The sequence below is a fragment of the Ursus maritimus genome, unplaced genomic scaffold (assembly GCF_017311325.1).
Source record: "Ursus maritimus isolate PB19 unplaced genomic scaffold, ASM1731132v1 scaffold_21, whole genome shotgun sequence".
Taxonomy (NCBI): Eukaryota; Metazoa; Chordata; class Mammalia; order Carnivora; family Ursidae; genus Ursus; species Ursus maritimus.
In genome coordinates, this window is record NW_024424564.1 from 26,291,913 (window position 1) to 26,318,533 (window position 26,621).

Genomic DNA, 26,621 nt, shown 5'->3' on the forward strand with positions numbered 1-26,621 from the left:
AGGCTTTGAGAGGTCTCTGAGTATTTCTAAATTTCTACAGGAATTTGTTAAAGAAAATAGACAATTAACTTTCACCACAGCGGTGTTAAATCGCTATCTGAAATAATTCATTACTTATAACTTGGTATTCTTTAATTTTCATAAATATCATCGGTTATTAAGTGTGGGTAAGCACACACAACCCAGAAACGGATTTCTTGTCTCATGGTCATCACAACTCGGACTAACGCTCGCGGGAGTGCAAACGGGGGTACCTCGGCTCCCACACTACAATTCCCAGAAGGCGCCGCGGTCAGGAGGCCGCTTCTGCGCGTGCGTCCCCGCCCCGCACTTAGTGTTGGAAGACGTGGGAACGCTGCCGCCTTGCCTGGGCGGGCAGTGTTTGTGGTTTGAGCTGCGAGTGTGACTGTTGGGGCGCTTTCCTGGCCGCGGCGCTGTTTGGAAGCGTGGTCTGCATTCGCACTGCCTGTTGGGCCCACCATGAGGCGCCTAGGTTCGGTGCAGCGGAAAATGCCGTGTGTGTTTGTGACGGAGGTGAAAGAGGAGCCCTCCAGCAAAAGGGAGCATCAGGTACCGAGGAGTGCGGGGCCCGTGGAGCGGCGACGCAGGGCTTCGGGGCTCGTTAGAGCCGCCCTGCAGGCCGGGAACTTTTTGCAGGTTTCGCTGGGGAGGTCTAGGGTAGGGGTCTCTTGCTCCCTGAGCTCCAGGTTCTTGTACCTCCTTAGTTGCAAGGGAAGGAATCTTTGAGAGAATATTTCTACTAAAGCGATTCAAACTTGCTGTCGCATGGAAATTGAAAACCCACATCTTAAGTGATAGCCCTTTTTTCTACCACCTTTTTTTGGGGGGGAAGACCCCTTAAATATTAACATAATCACCGCAGTCCAAACTTTACCTCTTTGCAAGAGTGTGGTGACAAAGTGGAGATTTTAGAAGAGTTGCTTTAACAGTTTTAAACAGGGAACCGGTGGTGTTGACAAGTAGCCTAATTAGGTCACTAAAGATCAGACCTCACGTATTGTTACCAGTAGTTACCTGCTTGATTCTAACTTTGGTGTTCCCACCTCTGGTGTTTCTCAGCACCGGGTGTTAGTCGAGAAGGACTTTGGTAAATACTGGTGAATGATTAATAACCTATATCAGGGTCATTCTTTCATGTGTAGCAAAGCCCTTGATACCAGAATCCCCAGGTATTCAGTGCTTCCAACTCATCATAAAAAATTCTTCATGTGCATTTGGCATAGGCCCCCACTCCCCTTACATCATTTGCATTGGCAGTCGCCTTGTTTTCTAGACTAAAAGACCTTTAAGGTGGAGACCGCCCTGTTATATATCTAGTACCAGTTTATAGGACCTGACCTGTAGTAGGCACTGGATAAATAGTTGTTGAGTTAAAGAATGAACCCTGGAGTACTTTCATGCTAATTTTCCATTCCCCTTGACCCTTTTAGCTTTATTTACTTTTTAAAAAAATTTTATATTTATTTATAAGATTTATTTATTTATTTATTTTAGAGAGAGAGAGCACACGCAGGGGTAGGAGCAGAGGGAGAGAATCTTCAAGCAGACTCCTCACTAAGCTGGAGCCTGTCTTTGGGCTCAATCCCAGCACCCATGGGATCATGACCTGAGCCGAAACCAAGAGTGGGTCACTCAGTGGACTGAGCCAGCCAGGCGCCCCTCACCTCGACACGTTTTACTTTATAGCATAACATTTCTAGTGCCACCACTGTTAGAGTCTTAATAGTTTGTGTGCTGCTTACTGCACTGCCTGATTGTTCTTTCCTGCCACCAGAATGATGATGATCATGTTCTTTACTGGTCAAACCCCCACAGTTAAAACTAACTGTCCATAGCAGTATTTGACAAGCTTTTATTTTTTTAGCCATAACAAACCTAATATGAAATATTGACATCCCAAATAGTGGTTCACTTTATCTGTGATTATCAACTTTGTGTGTTGGTGGGAGTGGGTAGTTTGTAAAAGTACCTTCCACCAGGAAAAATAAGCCCCTGCTCAGGTCCCTCTGCAGTTAAGATTTGCTTACAGTATTATTTATCGCATTCAAATCCTTAACTGTAAGTCAAGGCTTCCCATTAATCAGGCCCCATCTACTCTTGATGTGCCTGTAGGACCCACCATGAGGGGCCTGGGCTCAGTGCAGCAGAAAATGCCATGTATGTTTATGACGGAGTTGCCTTCTTAAAGTGACATCTCTGTTTGAACAAAGTCTGTTTCATCCTGTGAACATACCAGGCACAGTCCTGTCTTTATTTTTGCTTAGGCTGTGCAAATCTGCCTGGATTACTTCCACAATTTTTAATTTTTTCAAATCAGATCTTCTCTATGAAACTTTTGATTGTCTTAGTTATCCCAGTGATCTCTGTCCAGAAATTGGAGGACCACTCAGTTGATACTCACTTTTACTTTTTAAACACACATGCTTTGTTTTTCCAGATGTAGTTTAAACTCTTTGTGTACCCCTTGGTATCTTACATCGTCTTTTGAACATGTTGATGGCAAAGAATGGTAGAAAGTTGATTCTTAAGGAATATTTGGAGCTCATCAAGAGCTCCATGGAGCAGGGAGGCTCCTGGGTGGCTCAGTTGGTTCAGCGTCTGCCTTCTGCGTCTGCCCTGAGTTCCCCAGGGCGGAGGCTGGGAATCAAGCCCTGTATCCGGCTCCCTGCTCTGTGGGGAGTCTGCTTCTCCCTGTGCCATTCACCCTGCTCTTGTGCTCTCTCTTTAATAAATAAATTAAAAAAAAAAAAAAGCTCCATGGGCAGTGTAATGTCCTCCCTTGGGATCTTTGGTAAATTTGAATACACACCAACATTGCTATTAGGCCAAGCCTTCACTGCTCTGCCACCACGGGTTAAACTGATGTCCTCTGATATTAATTGCAGGAGTTAGTGATAAATCAGCAATCATTATTTTATCTTGAAAGCACTGAATCAGTAACAGAATGGTGCTAATTTTGTAAGTCTACCTGAATCAGAAAACCCAGAAACAGTACTTCCATTTATTAGGTTTAAACCTGTACACACCAGTATTGTGCAGTGCTTTTCACAATAAGATGAGTGTTACTTCAGATAATTCACACTATAAAACGGTGGCATAAGTCTTTCTCAAAAATAAAAATAAATTACAGATAAAAATTGGTAGGAATTGCAGAAACTCTCTTTTTCTCCATTCTTGATGGTCTTGGCTTCTCTTCCTGACAGTAGAAGAACCATGAATTATGCAGTTTACTACTGCTAAAGCTGAAAGACTCCCCATTTGTTTTTCTCCTTAACATTTATGATACTTAACATTGATGTATGTATTATTTTGTTACTGTTGTCTCGCTCATTAAAATGAAAGTTCCACCACAGACAGGTCCTTTTTTGTTAATCTCTATTTCCTAGTGTCAAGGACGAGGATTAACCCATAGAAGGCATTTAGCAAGTAATTGTCAAGTAAATGATTGAACACACTGTGCTACGGAGACCTTGCTGCATAGGACTTGGTTCCTAATGTCAGCTCATGGTGGGTAAAGAAACGTGAATAATTACAAATAAGTGTGGGAAAACAGGTATTGCTGTGATAGCATAGAAGGGAGGGGGTAACTCATGAGAACTTGATGGAAGAAATATTTTTTAATTGTCTTGAAGAGTACAGGAGATTGTACTTTAGAAATAGTGAAATTAAGAACATTCCAGGTGAGAATATGTATGAAAGTGTAGAGGCTGTTTATCTTAAACCAATTTTCTTTCTCTCTTTTTTTCAGCCATTTAAAGTTTTGGCAACTGAAACTCTAAGTCACCAGGCATTAGATGCAGATATATACAGTGCAATTCCAACAGAAAAAGTGGATGGAACATGTTGTTATATTACTACCTACAAAGGTAAAATAAAACTATATGCTACAAATATTACTTGATGACTTTACAAACTATATATATATCTGAAGTAGGGCATTTACCCTTCATAAACCCTTGGCAACATAAGTATAAGAGCAAAATGATAAAGTCCCAGTTGTTATACTTATTTATTATATCATTGTATCTTTCTGGGGGGGGGGAGCAAAGGAAGGTAATTAACATTTACTTAATACTCAATAAAGGCAGGTCATATGATAAATGCTTTTTTATACATGTTATCTCTAATTTGCATACTAAGCCTCTCCATTTCACAGATAAGGAAACTGAGCCTCAGAGAACTTAAATAATTTGTCCAAGACCATATAATAAATGAATGACTGAACTGGGAATAGAACCTGTGTTTGATCTTAAAACTTACCCTTATTTTACTGATTCCAGTACTGACTCCATAGTTTTTATTACTATTGGACATATCTCTAATTTATTTCAATTTAATGTACTTTAAGAGTTAGAAACTAAAACAGAAATTGTCAGTTAAGGGAAAAAAAGGCATTGAAAAGAGAGAAATAATCTTAATTATTTCCTTTTACCTCTTAATTCCAGCAAGAGAAACAGAACAGTTAAATAAATGCAAATTAGACATATTCCTGGTATCAGGAAATCTTTTCTGAAATGCATTTTTTCGATTTTGAATTGTGATCAACATACACTTAACATAATTTACCATCTTAACCATTTTTGAGTGTATAGTTCATTGTTGTGCTCCTGTCACCACCGTCTATCTCCAGAACTCTTCATCCTGCAAAATTGAAACTCAGTACCCATTAAATAATTCACCATTCCCCCTTGACAACCATATTCTACTTTGTCTCTGTTTGGCTTACTAGATACCTCATATATGTGGAGTCATACGGTATTTTCTTTTTATGACAAGCTTATTTCATTGAGCATAGTGTCCTCAGCATTCATCCATGTTGTAGTACCTACAAAATTCCCCTCCCTCTTATGAGTAACAGTTCATTGTGTGCATATACCGCATTATGTTTGTTGTACAAACCACATAACTTTCTGTCTTTACCACATAGTTTTATGTACGTACCATTCATCCATCAGTGTACACTGGGCTACTTCCACCTTTTGGCTGTTGTGAGCAGTGCTTCTATGAGCATGGTGAACGAATATCTCCTGGAGGCCCTGCGTTCAGTTCTTTGGTGTATATATCCAGAAGTGGAATTGTTGGATCATACAGTAATTCTATTTTTAATTTTTTGAGGAACTGCCATACTATTTTCCACAGCAGCTACATGATTTACATTCCCACCAGCAGTGCACAAGGGTTCCAGTTTCCCCACATCCTCACCGACACTTCTAATTCTGTTTGAGGATAGCCATTTTAATGGGTATGAGTATAATGAATTTCTGTGCTTACTAGTAAAAAGAACAAAAGATCCATTCATATAATTTTAATCTGAATATAATTTTAATCTGGTCCTTCATATTATTTATTGGGATAGTTAATAAGTAATACAGAATGTCTGAATCAGTAATTTTTAAATCTCATATATTTGAAGAAACGAAAAGATTTTTCAGGCTTTTATATTTATATTAAGAAACTTAAATGTGCATCATTATGTGTGATCATATATGATAGTGGCAGATAAACATGATTGGATTGCTGAAGAAAACTTATAGGATCCAAAGTGACAGTGCTTGCAAATCCACAGTTTATTACAGGTAATGGATACACAGTATTAGGGCATTAAACGTAAGGATGTACATTGCAGCAAGGGGTCTGGTGAGTCCAGGTGAAAGTGCCTGTTGTTACCCCCTCTTACCGCTCCTCACTCCTCCCAGCCCCCAAGGTCCTGGCAGGACACACTTTGTCACATCAGGAACCACTGATGTATGCAGGGAATACCTTGGAAACAGAATCCAAAATGGAGTGTCAACTAGGGATTTTTATATTCTGCTGGTCACGGAGACACCTTCCTGCTAAGTAACAAGCCTCAACAGCAGAGCCCTCCAGGAGTCTCACTGAGACCAGGTATAAGACTCGTTAGTCTCACTGTTGTCGATAAAGAATGTAGGCACACCGCCCTAAAACTTTGGAGATCCGTGATGACAGATCGTCACTAATAATCACTTGACCAGGGATCAGAGCCATGCAAAATAGCTCAGCCTAATTTCCACATTTTTGGGAACTAACCCTTACAGCACACAGTCATGATTCAGGAAAAGTGTGACTACAATTATCTGGGTATGTTTCCATTTAGTATAGAGGTAGCTTCAGTTTCTCACAAATGCTCATTGCCAATAAAATATGGCTGTGGAATGTCCTTATGAAAGGGTCACATATTTACTTTTTATCTCTTCCTCATCATTCTTTAACTAGAGACTTAAGTCTTTTTACAGCATCAAGTACTGCTGGGTAAGATGTGTCTGTTAGAATGTGTCTTCTAGGGTTGCTGCTTTTAGGGAGGATGACCCTAATATTTATTGAAAAAACTTCATACTGAAATGTCTTTCAAGATAAGTTTTATTGTTTGCTTCTTAAACTTTTCTTTTGCCTTATATTATTTTTTTTAGGTCAGCCATACCTTTGGGCTCGGCTAGATAGAAAACCTAACAAATTAGCTGAGAAAAGGTTTAAAAATTTTCTACATTCAAAACAAAACTCAAAAGGTTAGTGGGCCTTTTCCTTTTTTTTTTTTTTTTTTTTTTTTAGCTTTTTATGATTTAAATAACCTGCAATTTTTGACTTATTTCTTGCTGTGGTGGTATTTTTATACATTATATCCTCCTTACAGTTTAAGTACGTAGGGGAAAGAATATTATAATTGAGTATCTTTGTATGTAAAAGAATATTCCTGAAAAATATTTTAAATCGTTTTCCTAACATTTTTATAACTCATTAGAGTATGTTGATTTTATTAAAACACGAATTACTACATATATCTTGTAATGAGCAACACATTTTGGTTTTGATGCCTAAGACATATACGTAATTATATAAATCAGGCACAAAAATATCAAAGGATTATCAATATGTTTAAACATTAAAATATATCTAAATATTATATAAGCAGATATATACATTAATCACTGTATGACCACTCATTCATATATATATTTATGTATTTGTATTTATAGTGCATTAAAAATTCATCATGAATCTACACATACTGGAACATTGGCTACTTTAGACCTTTATCCACTATTTACAGAGTGGTGGGTTAAAAATTGAAAAATTTCTTTTAAAAATTTTTATTTATTTATTTGACAGTGAGCACAAGCAGGGGGAGTGGAAGGGAGAGGGAGAAGCAGGCTCCCTGCCGAGCAAAGCACCCGATGTGGGACTCAATCCCAGGACCCTGGGATTATGACCTGAGCTGAAGGCAGATGCATAACTGACACTACCACCCAGGTGCCCCCAAAATTGAAAATTTAAAGTGCCAGTACCCTAACCCTGAGAAGTGCAGTCACATCATGGTGATAATGGAGAAAAATTATATAATACCTGATATTATGGGGCTTATTATTAGCTGTTCCCACTTTGAATTTGTTCATCTTTTATATTTTTTAAAGTATCACCACATATAAAATTATTTAACTCTTTTAGAATTTTTTTGGAATGTTGAGGAGGACTTCAAACCTGTTCCAGAGTGCTGGATACCAGCGAAGGAAACAGAACAATCAAACGGGAATCCAATGCCTGATGAAAATGGACACATTCCTGGTATAGTGAAAACTTTTCTAAAATGCATAAGTAGTTTTTCTGGGAATGGAAATTTTTTGTAAAAGTGTGCTGAGTAGAAAGATACCCCAGATTAAGGTTCAGTTCAGCAGGCGTGTTTTGAGTACCTGTAATGTGCAGAGTACTTTTAGGTTCTAGTAATACAAAAATGAAGATTCGAACCTTACCCTCCATGATCTTTTAGACACTAGGGGAAATCCACCAATACTATGATTTAAGAACTGAAAGGAAAGTATACAAAGGGTATAGTCAGAGAAAAGAGGAAGAATTCTCACGAGCCTGTGATAATTAGAGGAGGCTTCTGAGTGGAGAGGACATCTGAAGCTTAAGAACCCGGAAATTAGCTGGCAAGGAAGAGGGAAACTCCCATGAAGAGGAGTGCTATGGAGGCGTGGGAATTTTATGTGACACCACTTCTTCGGGTGCATGACATTGGAGGACATTATAAAAGTTGAGGCTGGAGATGTGGAATGGGCTCAGATCTTAAAGGGGTTTATATTCTATTTAGAGGAGTTTGAAGTTCATCCTGAAGATGATTATTAAGCAGGGGTATGACAGAACTAAATTTAAAGTTTTGAAGCGAGATTATGATAAAAGTTTCCCTGGAGACTAAAGGACCAGAAAAGAGGTTATTACAGTTACCTCAGTATTGAAGGTCAAAAATATGATGGTCACAGTGGCATATATGTCCTAGTTTTTGTTTGTTTGATAATTGTCCACATGAGGGAGCCTATTCTGGTAGCAGAAGTTAGGAGAAGGAAGAGTAATAACCTTCAATACATGTGGAATTAATACATTGTTTAGCAGATACTGCAACAATACAATAAATTGTGGAACACTTATTGCATAGGTCTGTTGTCCCCGAAACTGGAGAGACAGTAGAGAGAAAACTTAAAAAAAAAAAAAAAAAGGTAAAAAGTTTTTAATGCTGTGTTTTAGAATGGCATTCAATTCTTACTGAAAATTTTCTAGAAAGGAACACTGAGTGCGTGATAGTGAACTGTCAAGCAGGTTAATTCCTCAACAGAATAAAAAATAACCTTATGATTCAAAGAATGACTAGGATTAAAAAAGTAGTAAAACTGCTAACACTTCCACTGATTTAAAAAAAAATCTGTGTGTGATTAACATCCAGAAAACATGGAAAATTTATAACAAAAATAAAAATTGCTTCAAGTCTCAATCCAAAGAAAAGCAATGTCATGACAGTTTTTTCTTTACATGATAGGCTGGGTACCAGTGGAGAAAAACAACAAGCAGTATTGCTGGCATTCCTCTGTAGTTAATTACGAATTCGAAGTTGCCCTGGTACTGAAGCATCATCTTGATGATCCTGGGCTTCTGGAAATTAGTGCAGTGCCACTCTCAGATCTCCTAGAACAAACACTAGAGCTTATAGGAACAAATATTAATGGAAACCCATATGGTGAGTGAAGCCTTTTTCCTCTTCAGTCACAGTAACTGTATAAAGAGAGCTTCCTAGGTTCAACTTAAAACACATAAAGAAATGACTAAGTTGAGCTAAATAGCTTCCTAGAATTATAGCCATTTCTGTTTATGTCCATGGAGAAATTTATGCATGACTAACCATTTTATTATTCCAGAAAGTTGCTGGTAGCCTCTCATTCTTTCATGTAATATTATAGAACTATGTGTGAAAGGGAAATCAAGTGTAACTTTTCATTGCTTTTTAAAATTTAGGTGAAATGAGTTGAATGAAAATCCTGTGTTTTTCATGGCTAGGTAATCAGTTTAGCATTAATTAACAGCTAAGAGTAAATTAAGAGTTGACCGTGAATCGAGTATCACAATCTGTAGTACGGTGAATTAAGTACAAGTCCAGAGGGCACTGTGGAGGACATTGTTGACAGGAGGATGGCTGCAGACCCAAGGACATTAAAGCTGGAATAGCAAAGTCCAAATAGGGATCGGAAGCAGTCTGATTGGCAGGTGGAAAGAAGTTACGATAGTAATTATACAAGTTATCGGAGATACGGAGTGGCTGTTTGGCAAACATTGAATGATAGCTGAACTTGGCTAGTGGTATAGACCAGGGGTTGGCAGACTTTCTCTGTACAAGTCCAGATAGTAAATATTTAGGTTTTGTAGGCCATAAACAGTACTTAAAAGAATGGGTAGAGCTGCATTCCATTGAAACTACAAAAATGGGCATCTGGTTGGATTTAGCCCATGGGTCATAGTTGGTGACCCTTGGTGTAGATTGTATGAAGGTGAAATTTATATTTAATGGGATGAAGTGGCAGTTTCGAATGAGATCACTTATAGTATATCTCTCTTCTAGGAAACCAACTATACTTTTTGGTAAATTTAGTGCTAAATGTTTTAAAAGCCTTTTTTTATTTGGAGAAGTAAATTTTCTCAATTCTTTTTGAAACCTTTGTATGGCTAATGGAGATTTTTAACATTTAGGGTTAGGAAGCAAGAAGCATCCATTACATCTTCTTATACCACATGGGGCATTTCAAATCAGAAATCTACCTACCTTGAAGCACAGTGATCTGTTATCCTGGTTTGAAGGTTGCAGAGAGGGTAAAATTGAAGGAATAGTATGGCATTGCAACGATGGCTGTTTAATCAAGGTAATGACAGAAAATAGCTTGCGGGATAATGTCTTACTTCCTAAAACGAGGTAGAAGTGGCACTAGAATATTCTGTATAGATTGCAGTAATTCTAATGTGTTGTAAAGAAATGTAATTTCCTCATCTCACAGGCCACCATTCTTTATACAATAGTGTTTCCCAATGTGTATTCATTCTCTGGGGCATTGGTTTCCCTAGATGTGCTTCAGAATTAAAGTGATGAAAATGTCTGGAAAAACTGCATATTACATACTCCCTTCTTGGAAATTGATGTTGCAAATGAATGGCCTCTGAGATAATCCATACCAACTTAGTTTAACTCAGCATTTCCCAAACTTACTTGATTATAAAATTTGAGTTAAAGGTGCCAAGGTAACAGTTAATATTTACAGAATGAATTTTTATACTTTGTGCCCTTTCTGTCTGTTGTACTTGTCTATTTGATTTCTCACATTACTTCTGAAATTAGTAATGTTCAGAACTGGACCTAGTCATATCGACCCCCTGACTCCCAACAATTGAAAAACTGAGATGGCATTTTTAACCCCTCTCTCCATTACTTCGTAGGTACGATTATTTCTTAAAGATTGTGATCTGCTGAATCTATACTTCTCCCCAGCCAGTTGGCAGTTAATTTTCATTTTAATTGAAGCCAAGATTTATGCTTGACCTAGTTTATCACCATCCTAAATGTTATCTTTCAGTCTTATCCCTGTTCTGTCCATTCTTTACAGTAATTGAAAATGTTTTTTGCTGCATAAAACTGCTTAGTGACATTAAGATTACTCATGATCTGACCCTTGCGTCACTTCCCGGAACTGCTGTACACCCCCATCTGCCAGATATGCCCACACTGTGTATGTTCTAACCATACTTACATAATTGCAATCAGAGCAAAAAGCACCGTTCTATTACACGATATTTAGAACGCCTCCCCACCCATATTTTTTAATGGGCTTGCTTCTGTATTCAGCAACACAGACTGTTCATTAAATTTTTGTGGAGCTCCTGAATATGTTCCTGGCATGTTTCCAGGTGCTGGAAATACAGAATCAACAAAACAATGTCTCTGCCTTCATGAAGCTCACATTCTAATGGGGAAGAGAGACAATAACAAGTAAATATGTAATATGTCAGGAGGAGAACAGCTATGAAAAAACAAAGGGTAAGATAAAGTGGAACCTTAAATAGTGCTTGGCAGATGGTAGGCATTAAAAATAAATACTTACAAATGAATGAAGATAAAAAAGTTTAAAGCTAATACCCTTTTTTCTCTTTTCAGGTTCATCGCCATCATCTTGGTTTATGCTGGCCAATTCCAGATACTTACATGAATTCAAAACCAGTTATTATCAACATGAACCTGAACAAGTATGACCATGCCTTTGATACTAAGTGTTTGTTTAGTCTTTTTTCTAAAATAGATAATCAGAAATTTGGTAGACTCAAAGATATAATACTTGATGTATAAACTAGAAATGCAATTAAGAATCAGCTTTATTGTTATCTTTGAATCTTGAATATTCTGCCATATGTGGAAGGTAAAAAAAATCTGAAGGTTCCATATCTAATAGAGCAATATGTCTTCTAGCATATGAAGAAATCAATTTCCCAGTTGCAAAGGTCTGTATTCAAAATTTTATTTAAAACCAGCAAATGAATTTCAGCCACTAGACTTAAAAATGTAATAATAAGCTCCCTACCTTGTACAAAGGTTGGATTCTGTCTACCTTAAAGACTGCAATTAAACCAACAATTCTGGATCATTAACTTTAAAAATTAAATATCTCAAGATAAATTTTTTCTAAAACTTAACAAAATATATGGCTGTGACCTCATAACATGTTTATATACATGTACATATATATAAAACTAGAGTCTTAACACACATATAAATAAGTATATATAAAACCCCAATTTTAAATGTTAAAGTTATTAAAGCTCACCCACATACTCTTTAAAAAACTTAAGCGTTGTGTATACAGAAATTCATCATAACTTATTTGTCATAACTTACTCTAAAAGTCATCAAAAATACACTTTTCTATTATGTTTAAAATTTCATATAATTTTATTTACTAAAACTTCAATTTAATAAAGGTACAGGGTATAAAGAAGGAAATCACGTAGGTCAGAGACCTGCTTGATTTCCAGATGGAGTTTTAACTTATAAAGTTAATAAACAGTTAAATAAAACTATAGGTATAGGTAGTCCTTAATAAATGGGGAGATCAGCAGGACTTTCCTCTTCATCTTCAAACTGTTCAGAAGCAGCAACAGGACTAGTTAATTCAACTCCACATTGTTCAGAAAGATTTTTTAACTTCTCTTCTAAGAGAATATTCTTTTTCACTTCTTCTTTATAATTATACTTCAGATCTTCAATTTCTTCAAAAAATGAAGGATCAAAGTTTTCCAGTTCTTTTTTCAGCTTTTTTATTTCCTCCTAATAGAAACATATGGTATCTTTGAAAGGTATGCAGGAATATAATATATTCTTTAGATTTGAACTAAAGAGACAATTATAAACACAGAATCCAAAGTAACCTGAATAATCTAATATACTTATATACTATGTAGGCAGAAATATTTTCTTAGAATTTTGTTAATAAGGTGTCATTGTACAGCTTAAGTAACTAACTTGTTAGCTGGCAAATCAAATTATTTGTTCTGTAAATTATGTCCTAGTTTTTGACTAAAATTTATCAGTTCTTAAATGGGGGGGAGGGGATGGCATTTAATCTTTCTCCAAAAGCGTATCAGATACTCTCACTGAGTGTGTCAAAAGACTTGGATATTACCAACACAAGTTATTTTAGTTAACATTCCTTGGTTTAGGCTTCATTTATATTTTCTTTACAAATACCTATTATTTTTAAATTAATAATAGTCAACTGCTTATAAATATATTTAGAATTAGGAAAACTCTAGGACTTCTACTTGGCTAAGAGGCATCTGGTGAAGAGACAATTTGAACTTTAGAAAAGCTTGTGATCACTAGTTAATTCTTCAACTTATGCTCTTTTTTAAAGAGATAAAGCATGGCAGATATCTTTCTTTAATAAAGGGAGCTATTCCTGAAAAGGATTTCAAAAGGAAATAAACGACACTATTCCCAGTGTGACCCAAAACTTAGTATTAAAATAATGAGCTGTATTTGTGAGAATCTAAAAATAAATTTCGCTTTAGTCCTATTTGTTTGGTCTGTTTTTTGTAGCTCTCGTTTAATATTTTTAACACAGATGAATGTAATGAATTCTGCAATATCAAGGTTAAATGTAACCCCAGGAATTTTTAGGATACATGCTTAAAACTCAAAGTTGGTGTTCATAAAAGTTTTTAACAGTTTTCACAAAACATTTATAATATTATAATTAGATAAAATTACCTTCAGGTGCTGCTTTTCTAAATCTGAGGTCTTGAGCTGTGTCTCTAAATCTTTTACCTTTTCCTTTAGTTGATCAGGATCTGCCAAGAAAGTTACAAAAATCAGATTCTGCTTTTCCCCACTCTGACAAAGGATTTGTTTTAGAGAATAAGTGGAAAACTTAAACTAAAGCCTAGAAAATAGGGCATTTTATGGCTGAAACACTTTCCAGACTGTGAATACTGTAATGCTACCTCTCTCAGGTATTATAATTCCACAGCAAGAGAAAAGGCATCTGCTGGGTATTGGAAGTGCAGAATCAGGTTAGTTTTTTTACATGGAAGAAATTATTTTCCAGAGAAAAATTCTAGAGCCAGGAAACACTGAAAGGACAACAAAAGAATTAAGTAGACTGGTAAAGTAAGGGGCTACACCTATAGCTGCAAATGCTCCTGGTGCCCAACAGTACTGGCTATTCCGTGTAGGTCTGTAGGTCAGTACACATTTACTGCATAATTACTACATGAAAAACACATCAGGCAGGGTGGATAATACAAAGATGAATAAATCCTAATACTATGGTCAGATAATGTGAAGTACACAAATATAGCACAACAGTTTTAATTTACTGGATCCTTAACCACCCCCCTCACCTGGAGTTAACATTTTATTTTATAACGAGAATCAGTGGACAAGTGGGATTTTTTTATTTAATTGCCATCTTTGCTAGAAACATTTTCTTTATATTAAACACTTTGTAGCCATTGAAGGGTAACATTTTAAAAGTAATGCACAAGTTTGAGAAAATAATGGGCAGCAAGACACATTGTGATGAATGAGGAAGGTTTCTACTCTATTAAGGTTCCCTTGATATGGTTCCTTAATTATAAGTTGGAGACAAGAAATATTTTCTTCATCCTTTCCTTTGGGAATAGTCAACAGAACCCATCTTCCTTTGGAAAGCAGAGCGAAATCTTAATTTTTGAAACCTCCCTCAGTTTTGTAGGAAGTGCTAACAGTTTTTTATAAATTTGTTTTTTAATCACTGTAATGCTATATTGAGTTGATTGTCTTAAAGGGATGCTATATGTTACACAGATTAGTAATCAACTAGTGCGGGAAAAGTGATTATTGTGTACAACGCTTTCCGAAAGTTAGCTTAATGGTATTTGATTGCATGATTGAAATGGCAAATTCTATTTCAGAGGATTATACCAATTTATACCTGAACAGCCTTTGACTATTTCATACAGCTTTTTCAATATTCTACCACACAGTCTTGTTGCTACTTTGTATTTAAATAGTGCTTGAGAATTGCCAAGACAGTTTTAGTTTGATTTTGAACCTTGTAACAGTCTTTGTGAAATATGATAGGTATCCTTAATCTCCTTTAAATAGATGAAGAATACAGGGTTCTGAAATTCCCTCTCAGGAAACTGAGGTTTAGAAAGAAAGAACTTGTCAAATGTCAACAGCATCAACAGGTTTTTGGGAGTGTGCTATCTGGTACCCTGAGCTGGCTGCTGTAAGGGATACTGTTGAGAGATTTATGTGACTGTTTTATTAGTCACCAAGAGGTAGGTAAGGGAGTTTCCGTGGTCAAAAGCAGGGAATGGTGAGGGGCTTTGGAGTTCTACAGATTTAGGTTTCATCCTGCCTAGCTGTTGTGACCTTGTTACTTAACCTCTTTAAGGTGAAGATCATAGGTAAAATGGAGACAATAGTACTCAACAAACAGAACTTTAAAAGGTAAATTATAAAATGTTGGGGTCGGGGAGAGAAAAATTATAAAATGCTTGTAAAGCACTTAGCATAGTGTCTGGTACAACTCATACATGATAGCTTTAATACAAAGTAGCAACAGGAATATGTGGTAGGATACTGAAAAAGCTATATGAAAAACTCAGATTGCTCAGGTACAAATTGATATCATCCTTTGGACAGAATTTGCCATTTCCATCACACTATCAACTATACATAACAAATGATTCTTGCGGTTAACAAACAGTGATGTTCTCAAAAGTGAACATGAACAGTGGATTCGTGAGCACTGAACCATTCATTGCTCTCAGGGAAAACATATACATACTCATCTCACATACAGTATAATTTTAAATCCTGGAAATAACTCATCCTGGTAGATTCTATTTTCTTTATTTTATAAAAGAGAAAACAAAGTGTCAGGTGACTGTCCTGACGCCGCATTCATAAGTGTCAGAGTTTGGATTTAAACCTAGTCTGGCACCAGAACCAGAGCTTGCCCTGTGCTGCACTGCCTTGTACGGTCTCCATCCTCTGCTCATCCGTAGGAGAGAGCTGAAATAATGCAGAGCCTCACCTTGCTGGATCTCATCTGGAAAAAGGTGGGTCAGAACTTAAATTTTTTACTGCTGTTTGTATCTGCAAAAGCACCAGGAGTACTGGTTTTGGGGTTACAAGTAAATTTTAGTGAGTGGCTGAATTCACAAGTACAGACTCTGAAAATAATGAGGGTCAACTGTTAATTGTGTGTGTATGTATACATAATGCATATATGTACATATACATACATATGCACATAGCAATACAATGATTAACCACTTGTGAATGGAAGCATGTAGAAGACTAGACAGTTTTACTTTGTAAAAGGGAAGAAGAATGTAGGCAATGTCTACTATGTAGTTTTTAAGTTAATAACAAGAGGATAGGGGCGCTTGGGTGGCTCAGTTGGTTAAGCCATGGTTTGGCTCAGGTCATGATCCCAGGGTCCTGGGATGGAGCCCCCACAATGGGCTCCTCGCTCAGTGGGGAGTCTGCTTCTCTCTCTCTCTGCCCCTCCTCTTGCTTGTGTGCTCTCTCTCTCTCAAATAAAATCTTAAAATAACAAGAGGACAATAATATTTAGAAGATAATGTTCAGAGGGCTTAAAAGGGCCTATCCTTACAAACTGGAAACCACAGACCTAGTGCTCATAGCTTAGCACTGTATCATGATTAAATGTAACATCCATATGGAACATAAAAACACTTGAGTACCTGCTTTTATAAGCAACTCAGAGGACTCGATGGGAACATGACTTGCATGAAGGAAAGAGCTCTGAAAACCTGCTATCAGGGATTTGATTTTATAGGAAGACAGTCATCAGAAATCTGAATACTCTAATTCAAAAACTTGGTTTAGCTAATATCCTAGAAGTAGAAAATACTTTACCAGGTACAGTGCTTTCAGCTCCACTTTGGTCTTTGTCAACTTCTAATTGATGGATTAATTCTGCTTTTTCTTTTTCCAGCTGAGTATTAGCTAATCTAGAACACAATGATTATGTGTTAAAACAACAAAAAAACACGCATTGCTTCACAAAATACATGGGTATTTCTTATGAACTGTGTAATGTAAATTACTTAGAATTTGCTGATAATTTATAAAGGTAAACATTTATTCATTTACTCTCACTGCTGCAATGCTACCATTCTCAAACTGAGATCAGAGAATGAAAATTCTTCATGATTCTTAAAAGTCTGACCTGATGTCATTTTTAAGAGTTCTCCTATTGGAGAAACCTCATGATTCTGTCTGTTGATTCTGCACAGAATCATGGAAGTAAATAATTTTTTTTCTGTCTTTCATTAATATTTGCCTCTGGGAAACTAAGGTTTAATACATTCTTTACTATATTAAGAAAGCTTAAATTAGAAGCTTGACAATTAGGATCTGGTTTACCCTTTTTTCAGTATCTATTATGTAAGAGAGTTGCCATTAAAAGGATGAAATAAGACTGATAAGCTTGTTAGCTTGGTTGTAAGCAAGGTTGAAAAATCCGAATCTCTAGGGGCGCCTGGGTGGCTCAGTTGTTAAGCATCTGCCTTTGGCTCAGGGCGTGATCCCAGGGTTCTGGGATCAAGCCCCACATCGGGCTCTCTGCTCCGCTGGGAGCCTGCTTCTTCCTCTCCCACTCCCCCTGCTGTGTTCCCTCTCTCACTGGCTGTCTCTCTCTGTCAAATAAATAAATAAAATCTTAAAAAAAAAATCCGAATCTCTAGATGTAGCAAAGCTGGTTATATTAAAAGTCTTATGAACAGACAATGTACCTTAGAACTTGAAGCTCCTGTTGAAGGCTTTGCTCTGTCTCAACACCTTCAGGGACATGTTTGAGAATCTCAATCTTTGGGCACAATGAAAAGTTAGAAGACAAAGTCTGATGTGGAAATATGATGTTTTATAAAGATACACATTTTCAGTAAAGCGAATAAAAAGTTGGGTTTTCAATGACCTGGGTAGCTCAGTTGGTTAAGCAACTGCCTTCGGCTCAGGTCATGATCATGGAGTCCTGGATTTGAGTCCTGCCTTGGGCTCCCCGCTCAGTGGGGAATCTGCTTCTCCCTCTGACCCTCCCCGCTCTCCTGCTCTCTCTCTCTCTCAAATAAATAAAAAATCTTTAAAAAAATAAATGTTTAAAAAAAATAAAAGTTGGGTTTTCAAAAGCACATAAGATATGAGTACATATCTATTGTGTTCTATTCACTATTCGTTCAATAATTACTGAGCGCTGCATGCCAGGCATTGTCCTAGACACAGGGAATATAGTGATGGTAAAGTCCCTTCCAGCAATTTCGTATGGTCCTTACGTGTTTAGTGGGGGGGAAGACAAAGACAAACAGCATGTGATGTGATAACAGTGCCAGATGGAAGGAAGGGCTATCAAGAACAACTCACGGTAAGAGGATGGAGAGTCACGGAAGGGGGTACAGGGTTAAGGAAGGTCTGAGGAGTCTCCGTTTACGCAGAGACATAGGGAGTGGGCTATGAGAATATTTGGTGGAGAGTATTCTAGACAAGAGAAACAAGTCCAAGATCCTGAAGCTTGAATGAATTTGGCCTAGTCAAAGGACTGAAAGAAGGCCAATGTGGCTAGAATGTTGTGAATGAGGGGAAAGTAAAGATGAGGCTAGAGAGGAAACCAGATGCCAGACCATGAAGGTCTTTACAAGCTGTGAAAAGTACTTGAGAATTTTATTCTGGGGTAATGGGGAACCATTTGGAGACTCCGAGGATGGGATGCTGTGATTTTCTTTATGCTTAGAAGGATGACTCAGCAGCTACGTGGAGAATACATCAGGGATGGGGAGAAGGTAAAGCAAGGCAAGAGTGGAAGCAGGGAGACCTGTTAGGAAATTACTAGAATAGTTCAGGTGTGAGAATAGCTTAGACCAGACTGACAGTGTGGGAGGTGCTGAAACATCAGATTTGGGCTATATTTTGAAAATATAAAGCTGACGTGATTTAATGAAAAAGATATAGGGTAAAACAGATAAAAGAACTGATAATCGAAGGGTTTGGGCTTAAACAAATGGTTGAACGGTAGTGCCATTCACTTCGATGGGCCTTCTAGGGGAGGAATTATCAAGTGTTCATTTTCATCTATGTAAGACAATGCCAGGGAGCGGCTTGACATATAATGCATTATTTTCTCATGGAAAGAAAAATTACTTGCCTGTTGCTCGAGGTCTTCAGTGTATTTCTTAGCTTTTTGTTCCCTCTCTGTTGCTTGTCTTACAAGCTGTTTAAGATCAGTAAGGCTTTGAGTTTTTTTGGCAATATCAGTCTCCAATTCTTTCAACTTGGCTTCGTACATTCTGAAAGTGAAGGGAAAAAATAGTGTAGACATGGAAAATAATTTCTCTCATTGATTTAAAAGCCAATTCAAATTATTGCACTAAAGATAACAGACTTTTACTGTTTCTTCTAGTCAAATCTAGTCAAATTCTACATATTTATTTATTTAGTATCCCTAATTAACAGGCCAATGAAAATAGAGGATTTCAGTATTTCCCAAAGTTATAAACAAGGATGGAGCCCGAATTTGACCACTGTCAAAAACATTAAAATATCTTTTTCAGTCACAAAACAAAAAAATAGTGCAATTCACCCATGAGAATATCAAATTCTGTATTATTGGGCACTCTTAGAAATAATATTTAAAGATCACAAATTAAAGAATTTCATATATACATCATGTACACACACACAGAAACATACAAAAAAAAAGGAGGATCAAGGTAGAACAAAACCAAAGGGCACTACTGGGAGAGGAAAAAATGTGCAAAAGCATGGATGAGAAAATGGCATATAACATAAAAATCTGAACAGATTTGTAACCTTTAAAGAAATGACCAATAGTTAAAAAAAAAAAAAAACAACCAAAACCCAGACTCCAAGAAATTTTAAAAACATAAAGCCAAAATGATTTTATAAGCAATCCTTCCACCTTAAAGGGAGACAATGCTTAAAATATTCAAACTTCCCCAGAGAAAAGAAAAAGCAAGGAAGCTTTGGCAACAAAACCTGGTAAGGACAGTACAAGGAAGGGAAATTATTTCAATATATTCAAATGGTTTTTGATAACTCTTAGAAACTATGATTAGAAAGGAATGTTCTTAATCCGACAGACTGTCCACCAGAGGGGTGAAATATCAGAAGCTTATTCCTTCAAATCTCAGCTCAAATGCCCCACCCAATCAGAGGGGCCTTCCCTGCTCACCCCATATGAAATAGCTCCAGCAACCCCAGTCTTAGCAGTCAGTATAAGGCCTGGTAAGAATAGAGGTCATTAGTTTGTTGAGTAAATAACAGAGCAACTAAAGATTTCAGCATGAGGAAGACCTACTAATGTGTCATGGGTCCCAGAGAGATTTCTAAATCACTTTACTGAGATGGGTGTATAATGCCAGCTGCAGATCTTAGCAAGTTTTGTTTTGTTTTGTTTTTTGGGGTTTTTTTGGATTTGAGTCTTGAGGCCAAGGATAAGAATTAGCCTTCACTTTGTCAAGTAGATTCTACAAGGACTTTGTAACTTTTTTAAAAGGGTTTACTAAAGGCCTACCCTATGCTCAGTTACCTTTTCTGTTCTCAGATTAAGAACACACAAATTACGCAGAAGGCAAAGTCATCTTCAATTATGGTTAAATATTACCCCTCTCAAATGTTCATAAACTTTATAAACCCTTTTCATGTTAATAATCTTTTCTGCAGCTTCTCAGAGCCCTTTCTGAAAAGGAAGAACAGGTGATCATCTCCATAGATTAAAAAACAAAACAAAACAAAAACCCCTGAGCTCACAGAAGAGATGTAATTTACTTACAGTCACAGTGAGACTTAAGTTTATTTCTAAAGCCATGGAAGCCACCTGGCTCCACGGGAATGAGGCAAAGTAGGCCATTTAGAGGTACATCTAACATGAAGCAGAGGGTCTGGCCTGTAGCATGAACCGAGTAAATATCTGCAGAGTAAATCTCAAAGTAGCTCCAAATCCTTTCTGAGTCTACATGTGATTGTAGAAGGAAATAAAGGACCAATCAAGCAGTCCATGGAGAGTTGCTGGTTGAGACCCCTGTCCAAGCAGACAACAGAGACCCCTTTTCTCTGATATTATCACATATTATTTCATTTAATCCTCACACTAGCCGTCTTGCAGAGTTAACAGAGAGCTAGAGGGGAGAGGAGTGGACTCAGTTCTCAGTATGGTGTTAGGACAGGGAACCAGGACACCTTTCTAGGACTGCCTGGCCATCTGGGCTGCCTTCTAATCTGCCCGCATAGCCTTCCTCCTTGGACTTGGTGGACAGGGGCAGGTACCGTGCAGCAGACCCACGTGGGCCTTGCTATATGCAGCCTCATGGTGCTAAGGCTCCCATCCTAGCGGTGGTGATGGTGACTACTGTTCCACCCCGCACTGAGTCCATTCTAAATAACAGGTAGACACTGAAGGGAGACCGGAGATGCACGGACATAAGGAACTCTATGAATATGGTAAGATAAAGACGAGTTTGCCTTTAGAAATGGGGCCAGCAGATATAAAGAACACAACTTCATACAGGATGACTTTAATGGGAAGCCATGGATAGGATCTTATTAGCTTCTGCCTTCTGTACTTGAAGCAGCTGGTTAAGCCTGGAAATGAGAATGACGCCGAACCTTTTCCTGACTCACGAGTCCCGATGAACCACCCATGACAGTGGCGATAAACACAGGAATGTTTACTAGTGAGTTCCTAACACCACTCTGACAGCTACAAAGTTTGTGTGACAGGCAGGAATCGCACCTGTGAAAAAGGCTCACAGGATGGGAGAAGTCTAGTGCTTTCAATGTGACACTGAAGCTACTACTAAATTCATCTGTCAGGGCTGTTTGAAGAACAAGTTGCCCACAATAGAACTCCAAAACTGGGGGCCCCTGGGTGGCTCAGTTGGGGGACCGACTCTTGATTCTGGCTTGGGTCATGATCTCAGGGTCGAGATCGAGCCTGGCACAGGGCTCTGCACACAGCAGGGAGTCTGCTTGGGATTGTCTCTTCCTCTGCCCCTCTTCCCGCTCACACACGTGTGGTCTCTAAAATAAATAATCTTAAAAAACTAAATAAACCTCCAGAATTGCAGCACAGCCCAGATCCAGTAGGCCACAGGTTGTGACAAGACAGCTACACTGTCCCTCGCTTATACTTGAGGGAGAAAATGAACGTAACACAGAAGCTGAGTCAGAGCTGGAGAAAAGCAGCACCCCGGAGAGGCTGGGCACCATTGCTCCCAGCTTGGAGAGGCCCGCTGCTTCCCGATGCCCCCGGGCCCAGCCCCAGCTCTGCTTTGTCCTATGCACTGCCACCCAAACTAGTTAAATATTTGAAGGAAGGAAAAAAACCACTTTTTTGCTGTCCTAGCATTGCCAAAAGTATCCTGTTAAAGCAAACAATCAGTTCATCAAGGAAAGAACTAAGTTAAAGTAGTGTCATATTCTTTATAACAATAATGACAGCATTAGAACTGACTAAGCTTTGTGCAAGTTTTAAACTATTTGTTCTTACCTTGTAACAACAATTGATTTCCAGCTCTTGCTGTCAGCACCTTCAAGCTGTGGGCCTCTGCTCTCTGCCAACTGTAATCTCTTACCAGTCTCTTCTAGCTGAACTGTCATCTTCTCGTTTAGTATCTCTAAATTATTCTTAGCTATCCGTAATTTTTCTGCAGCTTCAGTCTCCTATCATTAAAAACTAATTAGTACAAGATGACAAAACAATACTGTTCTCATAGATGCAGTATATTCAAAATTACCACTACAAATAAGAAAAGTAACCTGGCACTCGAAATGCTGATTAAAATTCCAATAAAAATCCAATGTTTTCTTTATAACAGCAATATTATAATAATTAGAACAACAGATCGTGTGAATGAGGTTAGAAAAATACATAGCAAGTATTTTACTCTAGTGGTTACATTCGTCATCTTTGTTTGTAGTATTTATAGATAATGGGATAGTTTGTCTTAATACACTTAGAAGATGTTTTGCTTTGACCAATACTTCGCTTTGAGCTAGCTATGAGCATAAACTATGTGTAAGTACCATAAATTATTTCCACTCTTAAATATCCATTCAAAGTACACTACATTCTGGCCTCACAGTATATTCCAATACTATTGTAACTAGTTTAAAATCTCAATTTCAGTTTATTCACTGGATCATCCATATAAGTAACACCACCTATTTGTGGGGCAAGGAATATATTTTGCAACTTAAATAGAAAAGAATCTTATTGCTTAACAAAACAGTCTCACATATTCCTTACTTTGTATCAATCATTGTCCTGAGCCATGCTGCACAAATATTAACTCATTTAAATCCTGCAGCAGCCCTGTGAAACATACATTTATTATTCCCAATTTTATAGATGAGGAAACTGAGGGACAGAGAGGGGTCACTAACTTGCCCTTGTTTCCACAGCCGGTAGTCGAGCTAGGAGTTGAATCCCAGATGGTAGCTTCTACAGTATCCTGCCTCTTTATTTATTTTATTTTCAATGTCCCTCATGGTGAAAGGATGGCAGCCATAAAAATACAATTCCTATATCTCTTATATCTAGTCTGAATCGACACTCCCATCAACTTTTTCATTCAGTTTTTCAAAGATGTATTAGTTAATTGACATGAAGTAATTATTAATCAGTAATGAAAGTCCTACTTTTTTAAGTTCTTTACGGAGCCTTTCATTTTCAGCAACAATCTTCTCTGTGCCTTTGGTCTTGGATTCATAGTGCATGCTCAGCTGACGTCCAAGATGAACTTTAAGTTTTTCTAATTCAGCCTAGTAAAACAAAACAAAACAAAACTACACATTATCAAAACCAAGAAATAAAAGATGATCCTATAAACTCATAAAACTTAATTCAAAACAGTTTTAGAGCCTATTTTTGATAGAATTAAAGCCTTCCCTCTCATAGTGGTCATCTAGAGCAGAGGTTCCCAACCTTGGCTACACAGTAGGATGAGCTAATGACTTAAAATCACAATATCTATGATAGGACCCACCCCAAAAGATCAATGTCAGGACTGGGGGCTTAGGCATCTGTATATTTGAAAACAGACACAGTTAAGTATTTATGCCGCCAGAGTGAGAACCAATGGTCTTGAAATAATAAAATGACCAGTGGAGCTACTCTAATTAATCTTAGCCTTGTTTCCAACAAGTCTTTCCATATGTGTAAATCAGTCACTGCACCCATTAAAGCCATTTTATATAGTACGAGTATATTTAAAATCTTCCTTAGAAAAATAAAAATTGTAATAGTAAAAACGTGCCATGCAAATGATCACATTAAAAAAAATTACCTTCAACTTTTCATTTTCCAGCTCAATAGTAGCCATTTTTTCACTGGTAAGTATTCCTGATGCTTTTTTCAACTGTTCATTTTCCCTTTGGACTTTTTCAACTACTTTTTTCATTAAACCGATGGTTTTTTCTAGTTCTGGGATTGTCTTTCCACTTCTACCAGACTACAAAAGAATATATTAACTTTTTATCTAATCAAATATCTGAGAGAGTATAGTATAAAACACCAACAACATAATAGGCTCATTATTACACTAACATTTGAAGCCAAAACCTGTATTCAATTCATCATTACAATAACCCTTTGTGATAGGAATTATAATTCTTGCTTTAAATACAAGAAAATCAAGACTCAGAGAATGATATTCCTAGTCATGCAGCTGTAAGTAACAGCTCAAATACTCCAGCCTTGATGTCTGTTCCAAATGAATAAACCTAAGAACCAAAATATTCTATTTAGTTAATGTTCATTCCTATATACCAGAATTTTCTTTATAAGAAGAAAAAACCCACAAAAGAAAAGTTGTGTCATTAAAGAGTTCATGAGTTACCAAATTTGAATTGCAGCATAATAGACGTGATTTTCTCTAATAGCCATTCATTAGAAATTCAGTTTCTGTCCAATATAAATACAAAAGACATCTGAAATGAAAAAACCTAGTGTAGAGTTATCAGTAGAGATGGGTCACCAATTAATAACTTTAACTGCCTATGCTTTAATGTTTTTAACAGTTGAGCAAAACAATCTGCCTACTTTTCTTTGCATTTTAGTCAGTATTCACACGATGCAATGAATAATCCTACAGTACATAATTTTAATATATACTTTCATAACTAACTTAGAAAAGGTCGAATATTTTTATTTATGAAATTAATGTTGCTGTCAGTGAGATGTTTGTTCTGAATACTTTTCTAATAATAACTCAGTATTTTTACCAAATCTGTCATATATTTAATATTATTACTTGGTAAGTTTTTATATCGATTGCTTCCATTGTGCCACTTGCTAACGAAATCATTAGGGGCTTAAATCTTTGGCTGGGGCCTCGTAAGCCGCATCTATTCATTGTAAAAAGTGAATACAAAATAACATGGGAAGAAAAATACAAGAATAAAAAAAATTGGGAAACATATTTACAGAGCATTATACCAAGAAGCTGCCAGGGAAATCATAAAAAATAGTTACAAAATGTCAGAATTGGACTAAGAGCAGTTAGTAGTTACCTTCATAAACAGAAGGAGGATTCCTAGTAGTTAAATGTTTTCGAGGTGTGAAGGGATATGCAATGAAGAAAGATGATGTGGTGTCCCAGTTGAAATGAAATGCGTGTAAGGTGTGACGGGTGATAAAATACATTGACTTGAAACACAAAGAAAAGCTTTATGATGTTTTACGTCGTAGATGCAGCAGAATAAAAACCAAGACTACAGGCAGAAGTAAAAGCACATCACTGCTGTCATGACATATCCAAACTTGCTTTTTCATTACCAACTTATCACTTCTGAAACCAAAACAAATATATGGTATGTTATCATACACTCACCCCTCTAACACGACCAAGTTTCCGCTCAACCTCTGCTTTTTCTTTCTTAAGAAATTCACACATTTCCTTCAAATCCCTTACTTGACTCTGAAAAATTAAAGCAAACATGTAACGGTTTAACACAGCTATAGCCACTGAAAAGGAAAGGGAAATATTTCACGTGAACTATCAATCTCTTCAACTATATGGCCAAACTGAAGGAGACGGTCTCCACAGCAATAAGGAGTTTGAACTAAGACATATGTTGAATTAAAGTTCACTAATACAAGGATATTTTACATATGAATTTCAAAAAATATTTTGCACTTTACTGCCTTAATATATATAGAGTTTAGAACTCTGATTTTAACAGCCCCATAAATTACATATGTAGATCCTTACACAGATGGTAGAGAGAAACAGTATTGGTTCTAACAATGTACAACTTAAAATGTTCTAAAGTAGGACATAATTATATCATTACCAGTGAAATTAACAGATTGCTAATATTCTAGGTTAGAAAACAGAACTGAGACAATTAGCCAGCCGGAAGAAAAAAGGACTCCCATAAATAGGATGAGATTTGGAAAACCAAAGATAAACTTACTACAAAGATCAAAATAAAATTCCTAAAAGACATAATTATCCTAATTTTTTTAAACATAAGGACTTAATTTTTTGAAAATATCCTAATATTTAAGAGTGATGATCGTTAATTAAATACACCATCCATCCTCTTGCCTCAGGGCTTTGAACTTGATATTTCTGTTGTCTGGCACTCTTTTTCCAGGACCTGTATGACCCACTTCCTTACCTGTCCCCAAGCTCTCTGCTAAAATATCATTTTATTAAGAAAGCCTTCCCCTATTACCCTAATTCAA

The 26,621-nt window shown here is 37.0% G+C and overlaps 2 protein-coding genes across 3 annotated transcripts in view; one reads left to right on the forward strand and one right to left on the reverse strand.

Annotated features, from left to right (window-relative positions):
• Positions 1 to 339: 339 nt before the first annotated feature.
• On the forward strand, positions 340 to 12,416 carry CUNH12orf29 (chromosome unknown C12orf29 homolog). 2 transcript variants are annotated; one of them, XR_567673.2, is made up of 8 exons: positions 340 to 570; positions 3,770 to 3,887; positions 6,450 to 6,545; positions 7,483 to 7,599; positions 8,846 to 9,043; positions 10,048 to 10,217; positions 11,254 to 11,383; positions 11,501 to 11,604. XR_567673.2 is itself a non-coding variant. In XM_008687665.2 (7 exons), the coding sequence occupies exons 1-7, from the start codon at positions 481 to 483 to the stop codon at positions 11,687 to 11,689; spliced, it is 978 nt and encodes a 325-aa protein (XP_008685887.1). In that variant the 5' UTR covers positions 342 to 480; the 3' UTR covers positions 11,690 to 12,416. The 2 variants fall into 2 exon arrangements, 1 of the variants encoding a protein (XP_008685887.1); XM_008687665.2 differs by lacking the exon at positions 11,254 to 11,383 and having other exon boundaries at positions 342 to 570; positions 11,501 to 12,416.
• CEP290 (centrosomal protein 290) overlaps positions 11,845 to 26,621 on the reverse strand; it is an 81,192-nt gene continuing 66,415 nt past the window's right edge. The window contains exons 45-53 of the mRNA XM_040637300.1: positions 25,762 to 25,848; positions 24,217 to 24,381; positions 23,570 to 23,692; positions 22,419 to 22,591; positions 19,056 to 19,197; positions 17,653 to 17,726; positions 16,775 to 16,869; positions 13,607 to 13,686; positions 11,845 to 12,664 (exon numbers count right to left, since the gene is read on the reverse strand). Of these exons, the coding sequence (XP_040493234.1) occupies positions 12,434 to 12,664; positions 13,607 to 13,686; positions 16,775 to 16,869; positions 17,653 to 17,726; positions 19,056 to 19,197; positions 22,419 to 22,591; positions 23,570 to 23,692; positions 24,217 to 24,381; positions 25,762 to 25,848 (1,170 nt within the window). The 3' untranslated portion in view covers positions 11,845 to 12,433. The remainder of the gene's footprint in view (positions 12,665 to 13,606; positions 13,687 to 16,774; positions 16,870 to 17,652; positions 17,727 to 19,055; positions 19,198 to 22,418; positions 22,592 to 23,569; positions 23,693 to 24,216; positions 24,382 to 25,761; positions 25,849 to 26,621) is intronic.